This window comes from Herpailurus yagouaroundi, unplaced genomic scaffold (genome assembly GCF_014898765.1).
Source record: "Herpailurus yagouaroundi ecotype Mexico unplaced genomic scaffold, PumYag 142, whole genome shotgun sequence".
In the NCBI taxonomy this organism is placed as follows: domain Eukaryota; kingdom Metazoa; phylum Chordata; class Mammalia; order Carnivora; family Felidae; genus Herpailurus; species Herpailurus yagouaroundi.
Window position 1 is genome coordinate 63,203,853 of NW_024412397.1, and position 14,334 is coordinate 63,218,186.

General features: G+C 41.6%; 1 protein-coding gene across 3 annotated transcripts in view; it reads left to right on the top strand.

The window, feature by feature from the left end:
- Nucleotides 1-8,538, top strand: part of CEP192 (centrosomal protein 192) — a 132,974-nt gene extending 124,436 nt beyond the window's left edge. For 2 of the 3 annotated variants that reach the window (XM_040479475.1, XM_040479476.1), the window contains exons 44-46: nt 2,392-2,521; nt 2,977-3,035; nt 8,091-8,538. In XM_040479475.1, the coding sequence (XP_040335409.1) occupies nt 2,392-2,521; nt 2,977-3,035; nt 8,091-8,232 (331 nt within the window). In that variant the 3' untranslated portion in view covers nt 8,233-8,538. The remainder of the gene's footprint in view (nt 1-2,391; nt 2,522-2,976; nt 3,036-8,090) is intronic. The other variant, XM_040479477.1, reaches the window with a different exon arrangement.
- The last annotated feature ends 5,796 nt before the right edge of the window (nt 8,539-14,334 follow it).

The following is a 14,334-nucleotide window of genomic DNA, read 5'->3' on the forward strand; positions in this document are numbered from 1 at the left end:
AATATTTGTTCTGTTCTCATCTTTTGGCATAGGTTGGTTTTGTTGAATTTCATACACATACACACCCCTTGAGTCTGGCTTCTTTCACCACACATAATTTTGGGGGATTCATTAGTGTTGTTGAGTATGTCTGTAGTTTGTCCCTTTTCATTATTGAGTATTGCTTTATGTGAACATATCACAATTTATTCATTTTCCTGATGACACTTGGGTAGCTTCTCATTTGGAGCCATTACAAAGGAAGGTGCTATGAACACTATTGTGTGTATTTTTGTGGAGATATTTTTTAATTCCTTTTGGGTAAAAATACCTGAAAAGTAGAATTGCTGAATCACATGGTAAGCATGTGTTTAACTTTATTTATATTTTTTAATTTTTTAAATGTTTATTTTTTTATTTTTGAGAGAGAGAAAGAGAGTGTGAGCAGGGCAGGGGAGAGACAGGGGGAGAGAGAGAATACCAAGCAGGCTCTGTGCTGATAGCACAGAGCCTGACATGGGGCTCAAACATGTCTGAGCAGAAATCAGGAGCTGGCCACTTAACTGACTGAGCCACCCAGGCACGCTGTTTAAAAGTATGTGTTTAACTTTAAAACAAACTGCCAAATTGTTTTCCTGAAGTGGCCATACCATTTTATGTTCCCAAAAACATTGTACAAAAGCCGATTCTTAAAAACTTTTTAAAATGTGTATTTTATACCAGTAGCTTGCACAGCTGTGATGAAAATATTTAAGTATTTTACCTAATACACATGTTTTTTACAATCCTTAAGTAACTAATATTTAGATCTTTGTTCTGGAGGAAGATGCTTATAAGAAAAATATATGTTGAATACCTACTAAATTTAATATAAATGTGGTCATTTATTTTCTAATAGGAGTAAATAATGTGTTTTGTAAGAAATTAGGCTCCTTTAAAGAGTATGTGTGGTAAACACTCTTTTGATGCTGTTTACTCATCTGCTCATCTCGTAATTACTGAGCACACACCATGTGCCAGGTAGTGGAAGCAGAACTGCCCTCGTCCTTGCCTCCATGGACTTCACTTCCTGGAGGAGGAGGCAGCACATCAACAAATTATCTCACTAACAGGCTTGATTACAACTTGTGGAAAGGACTGGAAGGAAATAAATGGGAAACATGGGAAACATGACACAGGGAGCTTGATGTGTGATACCTGGGAAGAGCCTCCCTGAAATGGGACCTTTAAGTTGAGGAGGATGAGTGGAAATGATGGAGGTAAAGAGCATAGGAAAAGTTCCCAACATTGTGAGGACTGGCTTGTGGGGATCGTTGGCCCTCGAGGAACCAAAGGCAGCACATAGGCCTAGAGCCCAGAGGGAGGGAGAGTATGTGAGGGGAGGCCAGAGGGTGGGTGGGCAGAGGCAGACCACACAGAGCCTTGCATGTCAGATGTTAATTTGGGGGTTTATTTGGGAAGCTGTTGGAAACCACTGAGTGACATGATCAGATTTCAGTATTTATAGAAAAATCCTCTGTCTGTGGTACAGGCTGATTAGGAGGAGGCCAGGGTAGATATGGTAAAACAAGTCTGAAGCTATTATTAAGCAGACCAGGATTAAAGTAGTGTCAAGGAAAATGATGAGAAATGAACAGATCTGAGAGGTATAGAGGAAGAAAATTTGAAGGACTCAGTGGATGGGTTGAGTAAGGGGGCTTGAGAGAGAAAGGGGGTCAAAGTTGGCTCTCAGAAAAACAAGTGGAGGGGCAGGTTTGAGGAGAAAGATCCCGGGTTTAGTCTGTATTTATGGTGACATATCATTGTGTGGTGATAGGCATGTTGCCCAGAGGCTCAGATCTGGGAGTCATGGGGTCAGGTCGATGGATCACTGAGATGGGATTGCCTAGGGAGACTGCAGGAAGAACAGTTAGGGATGTTGAGGGCTAGGCCACACGGGACAGCAGCATTGGCTGTGAGGGAGTGGGCATGAGCCTGCTCAGACTGAGTATGGCATCTAGGTCACTGCCATCAAATGCTGCCAAGAGGCCAGAGCTTGTGTTCCACTCTCAGGGTAGTCTGTCCTGAAAAATGGGGATCATCCCGTGGACTGCACTGGGAGTGGTCCAGCTGAAATGGACTAAGGTGAAAGGAACACCTGTGGATGCATTGAGTGTGAGCCGAGTGGGGAGCTAGAGCCCCAGCCCCCCTGAGGAGAAAGGGGTACTGTCCTGTCCCACTTTGTGGCTGATCCCACACCTTATCTGAGTGCTCTGGTGGGCATTTTCTCTTCACACAGACTAGTGAAGTTGCTGTTACAGGACTATTTTCTGAGTTGTGAGAGAAAACACAAATCAACCCTTTCAAGATTAATGTATATAGCCTAACTTACTGTGGAATTTAAATGGTTAACTTTTCAACATGTTTCCAAAGCAGGCAGCTTGACTTGACTCACCGTGGGGTTTATGCCCCAGAAGATGTATATCAGTTTCTGCCGACTAGGGTCGGGGAATCAAGGACGCTGAAAGTCAACTTGCGAAATAATTCTTTCATTACGCACTCTGTAAGTTGGAAATAGTACTGTGGGCTTTGGGAAAGTGGATATATTCAACTATTTTATAAATATTTTCCTAATAATTTAGAAGCTTGTTTTATAGATTATACCTAAGTTATAACAATGAGTTAATTTTTTAAATGACTCATACTGCATTTGGAAAGATACTCATGGGAAGAATTGAAAATATTTAGCATTTGTTTTCATATTTTCATTTTTAAAGTTTTCTCTCATTTTCTCTTTCTTCTGTACCATTATACCAACATATTTCTGGATAGCATTTACTCTAGTCAGAACTAGGATAAATTCATATTGAAATTCTTTTAAATTTGTTTTCATGTGCAATTACCTAATTTTGTGACTACACTTAAATTTACTAAATATCTTTAATTAAAGAAATGTTTTAAGTATGCTCAAATATCTAACTTGCATAATTTCATAAAGTGTTTCATATTAAATTCCAGCTGAAGTTTTTAAGTCCCAGAGAGCCTTTCTACGTCAAACATTCAAAATATTCTTTGAGGTGAGTTTATTATAAATCAAAATGTTCTCATCCTAGTGCAGGACTTTGTTTTCAGGACTAAAAAGAGCTGAGGAGCCTGCAGGGAAATCATTTCACGACTGCCCATAAGTGTGCTCTACTGTCTAGCAACCCAAACTTTGTGCAATGATTTGGACTTAGCATATGATTCCTGTTATCTGGTATTTTGCCAGCCACATAAATACATAGAAGCTTAATCATCTTGTGATTAACTTTAGAATAATTCCTGCTTTAAATGTTATTTTCACTGTGCTAAGAATCAAGGAGTTAAATTCTCAATAATTGGGACAAAAACCTTCCCAGATTAACTGGGGAAACTTTTATTATGATATTTTCTAGTTGTCATTCTTCAAATACCCTATATTGTTCTTAAATCCAGGCCTCATTTTCTTGTAATCCTTGCTACTTTTCATTTTCCATATGATATACATTTAGATTGATATCTCAAACCGGTTTAATAGTAGGGTTCTATTGGACTTAACACTGAAGAATAATTTTCTCTTCATCTTTGAATCTTTAAGCTACTTAATCATAAGGTATTTCATTTTAGCATTAGATGATTCCGAAAACATGTTGCATGAAAACTTGGACCACTGTGCCTAGGACTAGTCTAGGACTGCCTCTTCCTGAGGTACTAAGGCCAGCAGTGCCATACTCTGGACAGTTGCACGTATCTCTAGATCCTGAAAAGATAAGACACTGTGCGAGGGAGGCCCTTCTCTCGTCTCCTTCTCTTTCTTTTCCCTCCAAACCTGCTATTCCTGTACTTGAGGTTCTGGCACTCCCTTTGCCTCCCAGGGGACTGACTTAAGGGCACAAACTGCAAATTAAACAATGAATGTATCTAGAAAGTTATCATAGGCTTCATGTCTCTAAGCCTAGGTTTCCTGATTTGTGAAATGCAGTGCTCCTGGCAACCTGGGCTCCTTAGGAGGCTGACGTAAGCCATCTGTGGGTGTCAGCACCTGGCCCTATGGGAGATGCTCAGCAGGTGGTGACATCTTCAGCAGTACTGACAATGCCCTAATTTCAGCCAGCCTACTGGGGGTGGGGGGGCGGTCTGTGAAGACCAGCCCCACAGATTTTGATGGAACACCACAGATGCCTGCATGTCCATGCTTTTCCATTAACCCCTTCAACAGCCACATGGAGGAGAAAGACCTAACTTCATTTATTTGTTGTTTTTTTTTTTAATGTTTATTTATTTTTGAGAGAGGGAGAGACAGACCAAACACAAGCAGGGGAGGGGCAGAGAGGGAGACACAGAATCCGAAGGAGGCTCCAGGCTCTGAGCTGTCGGCACAGAGCCCAATGCGGGGCTCAAGCCCACAGACTGTGAGATCATGACCTGAGCAGAAGTCAGACCCTTAACCGACTGAGCCACCCAGGCACCCCAGAAAGGCCTAACTTTAAAAAACAAAAAACACTAACAACATTTTCCAGCTTCTCTACTCTTGAGTCCTTGACTCCCAGCAGCCTGTGGACCTCCAGTCAGTGAGCCTTTGCCCTACTGGTTTAAGACAGGTGGTGCTAGACTGTTACAGTAGATGGACGCTGCTAAATACATGAGTGAGAAGACCAAGTGAAGTACACTCCAGGTCACAGAAAAACTTCTCTCCTGACTCCTCCACAGGCTAAAATTTTACATAAAGTAAAGCAGAAAAGCTGGTTTCTTTATACATAAGAATGACTTCTTTCAACTTTGCAGAAGCAAAAATTTGCTACAGTAGCTCACTTGAAAATTTTTACACAAAACTGAAATAATGGTGCTTCTTCTTGTAAGTGTTGAGTGCTTTTGTATTTATCCCAAATATTAGACACTTTGACTTTGAACAGGGGCTCATGAAATACAAGTGCTGGGGGAGAGCAGTGATTAGCTTGCTTTGGCAGGTGGAACAGAATCTATTCTGAGAATCTGAAAAGCAGTTCCCAGCTTTCTTTTAGTGGTGTTTTTGTTCATTAGATGGTTCTTTGCTCTATGATACCATTAGCTCCACCCTTCCAGAGTAATAATGTGACTTTACTCATCTCTAGGGTACATGAGGTAATCAGTGCCTTACTACAAGTATGCACCTCCCCAGGGCAGTTGTGAGGCATGATGGGGCTGCTTTTACACATGAAAGTGCCCTGAGGCCTTTGGGATATGAACCGCAACATAAATAGGCCAGAAGAGCTTCACCCAAGAGGTTCTGGGGGTTTTATCTAGTGCAGAGGCGGGGAACATGGATGGGTGTTAGGGATATACCCCCCTTTTTTATTTTATTATTTAAAAAAATTTTTTTATGTTTATTTATTTTTGAGACGGGGGGAGACAGAGCGTGAGTGGGGGTGGTGGGCAGAGAGAGAGGGAGACACAGAATCCAAAGCAGGCTCCAGGCTCCGAGCTGTCAGCACAGAGCCCAATGCGGGGCTTGAACCCACGAACCATGAGATATGACCTGAGCTGAAGTCAGACGTTTAACCGACTGAGCCACCCAGGCGCCCTGGGGATATACCCCCTTAAAGCAATAGATTATAAGGAAGGTAATAGGGAGAAGGAAACCCTGATTATCAGTTTTTTTGTAAAGGTCGTTTTGGGGGGTCTAGGTGACCATCTCTATCATATCTCCATAAAAAGAATTCATTCATGTTCCCACTTAGCCCTGAAAAGCATTCTTCTGTTAACCTATTGTTTTATTCTAGTTTAATCTCTGCTGTGACATTTTAGTGACATGTTTCCCCTCTCCTGTGCCCACATCTGCATGCACCCAGCATCCTGGCAGGCCCCTGATGCTGACCTGCCAGACCCTGCTGTCTCATTCCAGAGGGCTTTCTCACAAAAGTCACAGCCAGGACAGTGCTGTCATTGAGCTGTTGTTACTTTTCACCAACACACACAGGAACCAAGCAGTTTGTTACTTTGTGATGGTACCTTGGCTGTGCCAAGAGTATTCCTTTTAAATTAAAAGAAAGAAAAGAAAAATGATGGTTTATAGAATTTTCAGGTTCTGTAGATGGGGGCAGGCAGTGGAGGAGGCAGTTTGAATGCATGTTCACAGCTGCTGTATCCCTCTCTTAAAGCATCTTTGCTTTTGTGTGCCTGTGCCGTAACAGTAGCCCTTGCCTGGTACCTGGTAAGGGATTTTGAGCTAGACCTGTCCCCTGGGTTCAGCATACTTTACTGTTACCTTTAACGTTTAAAGGTGTGTGTGTGTGTGTGTGTGTGTGTGTGTGTGTGTGTGTGTGTGTGTGTGTGTAGAGAGATTAAAAGCAGTTTTTAATAATAGTACAAGGTACTATGGTAAATATATCCATGTTACTTGAAGTGTTCTAGAACTATGTTAAATTTTATAGTTCTTTCTAAATCGCATTCAAGTTTATTCAGAGTATCTGTAAGTCTAAAACAGATGATATATGTTTATCATAATACATTTTTAAAACACTTTCTCAGTTGAATATAGAACAGTTCTGTGTTCTATATTAAAATTTGTTAATGATGGGATCTGTCAGATTTATTTCAGGATATTTTATTACTTTAGCAATTCATAAGTTATAAAGCCTCTTAAGTTGGCAAATTGTACTACATTATTCTGGGTACTGAAATGCTAACATGAAAGAGAAAATGGTAGTTTGTCAGTGCTGGGCACTAGGTACTGTGTTTAAATTTGGACATGGTAAATTAGGGTATAATGCATTAGGGGAAAATAACCCAGACTTAAAAATTTGGTGTGTGTGTGTGTACGTATGCATGTATTTTTAAAATTCTGCATAATCAGTTATATCCAGGAAAAGGGCTTTGAAATACTAAAACTGTTTTCTAAATTTTTAGCCCACTGCAGTTATATACCCAAAAGCTAACACTGTACACAGGAAATGTGTTGGAAACAAAAGCATATATCAGTTCCGATTGCTGAACTTTAAGACATGTAGTTTGGAAATGAGACTCAGGGATGAACTACCTTCCCTCTGAGGGAAGTCTGAAAGCTATTAATTTTCACTCAAAACAAGACTAAAGGTCAGTGACATCACATAGGCTTTGATGAACTTTATGTAGTTTCATTCACCATGAGGATAAAGGTGTATTTTAAACTCTTGGGACCTGGTTTTGTGAACAGAAACCTCCCAACATAATACTTTTAAACACAGGGTACTCATTACCTGCCTCTATACAGCTGACCCTTGAACAGAGCAAGGATTAGGGGTGTCAACCCCCATGTGGTAGAAAATCTGTGTATAACTTTGACTCCCCCCAAAACTAAATTTACAATAGCCCACTGTTGACCAGAAGCGTTACCAATAACATAGTCAATTAACATAACTTTTGTATATTAAATGTATTATGTACTATACTCTTAACAATAAAGTAAGCTAGAGAAAAGAAAGTGTTATCAAGAAAATGATAGTACATCAAGCTCTGGCCTCTTGGCAGCATTTGATGGCAGTGACCTAGATGCCATACTCAGTCTGAGCAGGCTCATGCCCACTCCCTCACTGCCAATGCTGCTGTCCCGTGTGTACATCAGTTCAAACCCGTGTTGTTCAATGGTCAAATGTAATCTAAAAATAAATTTTCAGGACAGTTTTTTAATAAAAGTTCACACGAATGCTGGTGGAGCAGAACCTGCACAGCCCTGTTAATGACCGGCACGAGTGGCGTGGGTTCATACTCTCCCCAGTTGAGCGTGCTGCTGAAGGAGGGTCGGGGGTCCCCTGTTCCTCTGCCCTTTCTTGGGCAGATGGCTACCTGCCTGCGGACAGAACACTTTCACATGCAATAGAACAGACCTCTTGTTTCCCTTTTCCTATTTTTTTGGATGGCCAGGAATATATATGCAATACTATTTGAATCAGGTTTTAGATTTTCCCCTTCTCTGTGCCAGTTTCTTGTTAAATAATACCATTAAAGAAATGAGAACCAAATTTAAACCAAACATAACTCCGCTGAGTTCTTCCATCAAAATCCGACCGCACCCTGCCATGCACGGAGCTGGTTACAGTGGTGGGTGATGCACGTGCTGCTGTAGCACCAGGCCGACGACCTTTCCTTTCTCTTTCCAGAGCCCAGCATTATATCAACATGCCTGTGCAGTTCAGACCAAAGTCGGCAGGCAGATTTGAAGCTTTGCTGGTTATTCAAACAGATGAAGGCAAGAGTGTTGCTATTCGACTCATGGGTGAAGCTCTTGAAAAAATTAACTAGATACATTTTATGCAAAGTAAACTACATAAGTTATATTTTGGTAACTTCATTTTATTTTTACACTGCAATATTCTTTTGTATATATTTTGTAAGATTGTTTTGATAACTAGATTTTTGTTTGTTTTGAGAAGCTAATACTGAATGAAGACCTGACTAAAATATCATGTATGTCGCCCACAGTATTGTACTTAACTTTTTTATAGGGGACAAGAGAGTTCTATTTTTGCATTGATTATGATACTCTGAATAAATATGGTATATATTTTAATGTGGTATAACCAGAAATAAACTTCCATTTCCATTGAACCTGTCTTTTTTATATCATGTAATACAGAAATCAGAATATTGCTTTATTCTAATTATTTTCAAGCTACTGGGTCTGTTTTGTGATTCCCCCCCCCCCCCCCCCATTACACAGTTTCCTTTCCTCTAAGAAATTCCTTCTTTGGTCCTTCTTTCTGTTAGCTAATTGCCCAGATTAGAACAGAAGTGTACTTTTAAAGAAATTTTCTCCAGAGTAGCAGAATTCATATTCTGTGCAAATACATTGGAGAGGTTGATGTATTTTAAGATAGCATTTATTGTAATTAAAGCCAGATGGGACAGCTGCTCCAGAACACCGCATAGAAGGTATGCTCCACAAGCAGGTGCCTGTGGGAAGGCAGTGAGTTGCTGAGGGGGCAGAACAGTCCTCCCCTTATGTCATCTTGAGCTGTGAGGTAGAAAAGGTGACACAGATACCTGGTTTTACCCAGGAGGAACATGATTATTAATTGCCTCTCAACCATTACTGTTAAGTCCCCGAGCCCTAGCTAATAGCCTTGGTCTGTGGAGCAACAAAATTCCAGATTGTGAGCAATTGTGTAATGGGTTAGGGTGATCACAGTTGGATATTACTGATGGAGTAGAAAGACCGTGGAATGTGCAAGAAGCTGCCTAGATGGCTTAAATCTACAGCAGTTTGGAAGCAGTGATGGTGAGCTGGAGACAGGAACACATTTCTTCTTTTCTCTTCTACCTTATTTCTCTGGCTTAGACATTTATAAAAACATTTTTCACAAGTTAAACAGTTGTTGCTGTTACTGATACTGTCCTACTCCAGTTTTAGAGTTCATACATCAAATGTCGGTGACTTCATGCTTGAACATGTATTATTTGACAACATTCAGCCTCAAAAATTTTGAAATGGTGGTACTGCTTTTTAAAAATATTTGCCCTGGTCTTTCAGTTCCTAAGAATTGTTACATTTCTGTGTAACCATCACTTTGCCTTTTACATTCTACTCAGGAGGTTTAAAAAAAAAAAAAAAAAAAAGTTTAGGCAAACAAAAACTTTAAAAGTGACTCTCCTTCCACAGACCATATGCTTTTATGGGTATGCATTTCTTCCTGTCCCTTCCGTGTGTTGGAAACCTGATGCTTGGAATTTGGGAAACAGTTGAATGTGAACCAGTGGTTGACTGCAGCCAGTCATCACTGTAAAGCAACTCCAGTCACTGGCTCCCTTCACTGTGATCTGCAGTGTGGAAGAGCATCTAATGGGCAAAGTTACCAACCCCTGATTAGGTTTCCATCTAGAAGCTGGTTCCCCTTGTTTCCCATCCCTTCCCAGATTGATATCTTGAGTCTTAAACTCTCCTGTAAGCTTCAGGCTCAGCTGGACATTTCCACCTGGTTATCAAATAGGCATCTCACACTTGGATTCACTCCCTGCCTTACATATGTTTCTCTCTAGCTTTCCTCATCTCCATAAATTTCCCCACTTTTCATCCAGTTATTTAGCTACAACCCTAGGTTTGGGTGTTTTACCCTCATCCCCATCGACTCTACCGAACTTTTCTCACAGAAGTCCTTCAGTCTGTGTCCAGAGGTGGCCACTGTGGCCCAGGCCACCATCCTTTCAAGGACCACTGTCCTTGTCCCCTCCCCACACTGCCGCTGGTGCTCTTGCCTCAGGAAGCCCTTCTACACCAGCAGGCAGAGTTATAGTTTGTAAAAAGGTAGACCAGAGCCAAGGCTCCTCTGCTTATACCATAAAACCTTGGTTTGTGAGCATAATGTGTTTCAGAAACGTGCTTGTATTCCAAAGTACTTGTATATCAAAGAGAATTTCCGCATAAGAAAGAATGGAAACTCAGATGATTCATTCCACAACCCAAAAATATTCATATAAAAGTGATTACTGTAATATACAAACTAAGAAAATACAAAATGTAAAGAAAAATAAATTAACCTGCATTTACCTTTTTGAAAACCTTTGTGGCTGGTGTGAGGGAGACAAGAGAGGAGGGTTATTGTGTGGGGTGACTTTCACTATCACTAACGGAATCACTGCTATCTATTGGCTCATTGGAATCTTTTTCTTTTCGTGCAACTTTAATAACCTATCCAATGACACTTGCTTTTGTCTCCTTTTGAGGATTTCACAGAAATGTGACATTGCATTGTCATTAAGCAGATTCATTGCTCGCACTGCTACAGCCTTATTTGGGTGGTGCTTTTGTACAAAATTTTGCTCCGTTTCCCACATTTTACACATCTCCTGATCTCATTTGCAGTGAGGGATTCCTCCGCACTTTTCTCCTCCTTCTCTGCAGATGAGATACAGATGTAGACTTCTTATAAGATCTTGCAATTTTGACCACTGTGTACTTCTCAATGATTTCCTTCTTTCACCATAATCCTCTTCTTCTTATCACTCTTCAATATTTTTCTGAATGAGGCCATTGTATACACTTGCATGGATGTTGACTACAGTACAGTATTAATAAACTCATCATACACTGTATTTAATGTAAGTGGCAATAAGGCAGCTGAGGAAAGGGTCTATATCTGCAGGCAGCCTGACTTAGAATGAAGCAAAGCATTCCTAGGTGTACTCTTGTATGGAAAAGCAAAGGACTGTCCATAGGTGCTTTGAAGTGACAAAAAATACACTAGTACCAGTTATGGGCACCTTCCAACGTTCTGAAAAATCACTGATTTCTGCCAACCGCTGCAGGTTGAGACCGAGCATCTGAGCTTGAAAGATCACCCACAATCCCACAGCAAGGGAGAGAGAGAAGGACCATTGGCTCAGTTGTGATCATGTGACATTTGGCATCACGTACTACTCGTACTGCAAAACCTCGCTTGTTTTATCAAGACTTATTAGAAAGGATTGCTCTTCTTGCGGAACACTTGCAGAACAAGTTACTCGCAATCCAAGGTTTCACTATGTATAATTACATTACGTGCAGTCTGAGCCCACACTCACTCTCCTGTTGACCTGGGCGGCTGTTGGTCATTTGGCTTCTGCCTTCTTCTGTGGCCTCAACTGCTGCCCCTCCAACCACTTGCACCAGCTCTGTGGCTGTTGTTTTCTGGCTCAATCACTAGGGCCTTCTCAGTTGCTGGGCCCTTGCCATCTCAAGCTCTCCCCCAGATCTTGGTATGGCTGTTTCCTCCCCTCCCTTGGGGAGCCTTTCCTGACCACTGTGTCCAAAGGAACCCTGACTATCTCACATCACACTGTTTACTTCCCATTACAACCCTCTCTCTACCTGACCCTTTCTTATATACTTATTGACTAGTTAATTATCTCCCTCTAAAATGTAAGCTCTGTGTGACCACACACCTAGCTGCCCTTCTGACCACTGCATCCCCAGACCTGGTCAGCCCATGCATGTATGATGATCACATTCATTGTTCTGGAAGTTTCTCTGCGCCTCGTCCTGATCCAAAGGCCCAGCCATGCTTCTCACCAACCCCAGTACACAGCATCCCAGGTTTCCCCAAGATTTCTTACCTAGTTTCTTACCAGTCTCCTGTGGACTGTTCCTCACCATAATAGGTAAATGTTTATTGAGTGCTTCCTATGTGGCAGGTAGTGTCTCAGTGCCTTACATGACTGTCACCCTAAATTCATATCAACTTCATAGCGATGGACCCTTTCTTGGCAGGGAGGCCTGGGGGAGAGAGGATCAGAGGCCTCCCTCCTGCTGCAACCTCCAGGTACCTGTGACCATGTCTGGGGACAGACCAGCAGATCAGTAGCAGGCTCTGGGCTCAGGAGGGCAGGATGGCTTGGTGTGGATGAGCAGGCCAGGGCTGGGATCCGAACCTTGGTGTTGCTGACTTGGGTACCCAGTTGCAGATAATAGGAACTGTTCTGGAAATAGAGAAAATGTAACATTGGTATATGTCTTCTTTTAAAAATTTGATTCCCTTTGTAAAGTGACCCTGAGATCACAGATGAGTGTGTCCCGCCTGGGTCCCACATCTGACACACGATCCTGCTTCTCAGCCAGCCAAGATATTTAGCAGGCAAGACCCAAAGTTCCGTAGAACTCAGGGATGATTAATGTGCATCATTACTGATTTAATTAGTCCAGAAATGAGACCGGGTAAGAGGGCATCTGTTTTTAGTCTCCAATTAAACTCAGGGATGATTTTATACATAGGATACATATATTTTATGGGACACGGATCTCTGGGTAGAATTAAATTGGGCTATGTCTCACAAATATGAACTTGTTCTCTTTGTTTATTGAGTGGCTTTCCTCCCTTTTCGATTCAGTATTCATTTTCTAAAATTTTATATTTAACATGGGGGATTCTTGTTATTCTATAGAGGTTTGATGAAAACCTTGTTCTGAAGTGAAAAGTCTATTTCCCAACATCTTCCACTTAGTGAGAATTAATGCATCATTCTTCTCAAAGACACATCCCCTGGCTGCTGCTCATGCTGGATGCCCAGCCTGGCTCAGATCTACGGGTGTCATGTTGCTGGCCCTCGGATTCCAGCCGCCGGCTCATTGGCCAGCGAGTTTGATAAAGTTTACTTTTCAAATTGTGTGCGAGCTGTATCTTTTTAGGTGGCTAACCAGCTCTTATTAAATTTCAAAATGCCATTGTGATTCTCATAACCACACATGTCCAGCGTCCTGCCAGCTCCCCTGTGTGCTGTCATGCTGCCTTACAAACAGTGCTCCTTGTCCCAGGTTGTCAAGGTTCCTAAATCCTTGAACCCTACAGGACCTTGGTTATGGAAATTATTTGATATTGCTACTTTGTCATTTTAAACAGGCCAATGACATATTAAAGCAGTGAAACTAAACCATTCAAATACTTATTTTAAAGAAATAGCTCACTTGTTTTTGTGTTTTTATACCATTTCCTATAGTTTGGATAAGAGAATGAGCAGATAAAAATGTTCAGAGCTGTAATATTCTAAAAATAGTTGCTTTGTAAATAAGGATGACTTGAGTGATGGGTGTGGTGGGCATTATGGGCAGTTTCTGAGATGGCCCAAAATGATTCCTGTCTCCTTGTGTTCATGGCCTGTGTAATCGTTCCACCTGAGCAACGTGCTTCTAAGCTCAGCATTGGTGGACGTGTCATTTCTATGATTAGATTACAAAGAGATGTCCATCTTGCTGAGAGACTCCCGCTGGCTTTAATGGAACGAGATGCCATCTGGGGAGGTCTTTGTGGCAAAGCACTGAGGACAGCTCCCAACCAACAACTGGCTAGGAACTGAGGGGCTCAGTCCAGCAGGTCAAAAGGCAGTGAATACTGTGGACCACCACGTAATTGAGCTTGAAAGTGGGTCCTTCCCCAGTTGAGCCTTCAGACAAAACCCTAGTCTCATCCAACCCTGGGTTGCCAAGCCAGGCCCCCCACTCCCAACCCATAGAAACTGATATCATACATGCTTATTGTTTAAGCCACTAAGTTCCTGGTAATTTGTTATGCAGCAGAAGATAACAAAGTGATGCTTAATGAAAAACTGCTGCCAGTATAACAAGCTCGTATAATCAGCCACATTGGTAAATAATTACATGTAATGAATGGAAACAGTCCAACAACTATTGATCTTTCTGTGATTAGAAAGCTCTTTTTTTTTTTTTTTTTGAGTTTATTTATTTTGAGAGTGTGTGTTTGTGAGCGGGGGAGAGGCAGAGAGAGGAGAGGGAGAGGGAGAAACCCAAGCAAGCTTTGTGCTGTCAGTGCAGAGCCCGATGTGGGGCTCAGTCTCACAAACTGTGAGATCATGACCTGAGCCGAAATTAAGAGTTGGGATGCTTAACTGACTGAACCACCCAGGCGCCCTAGAAAACTC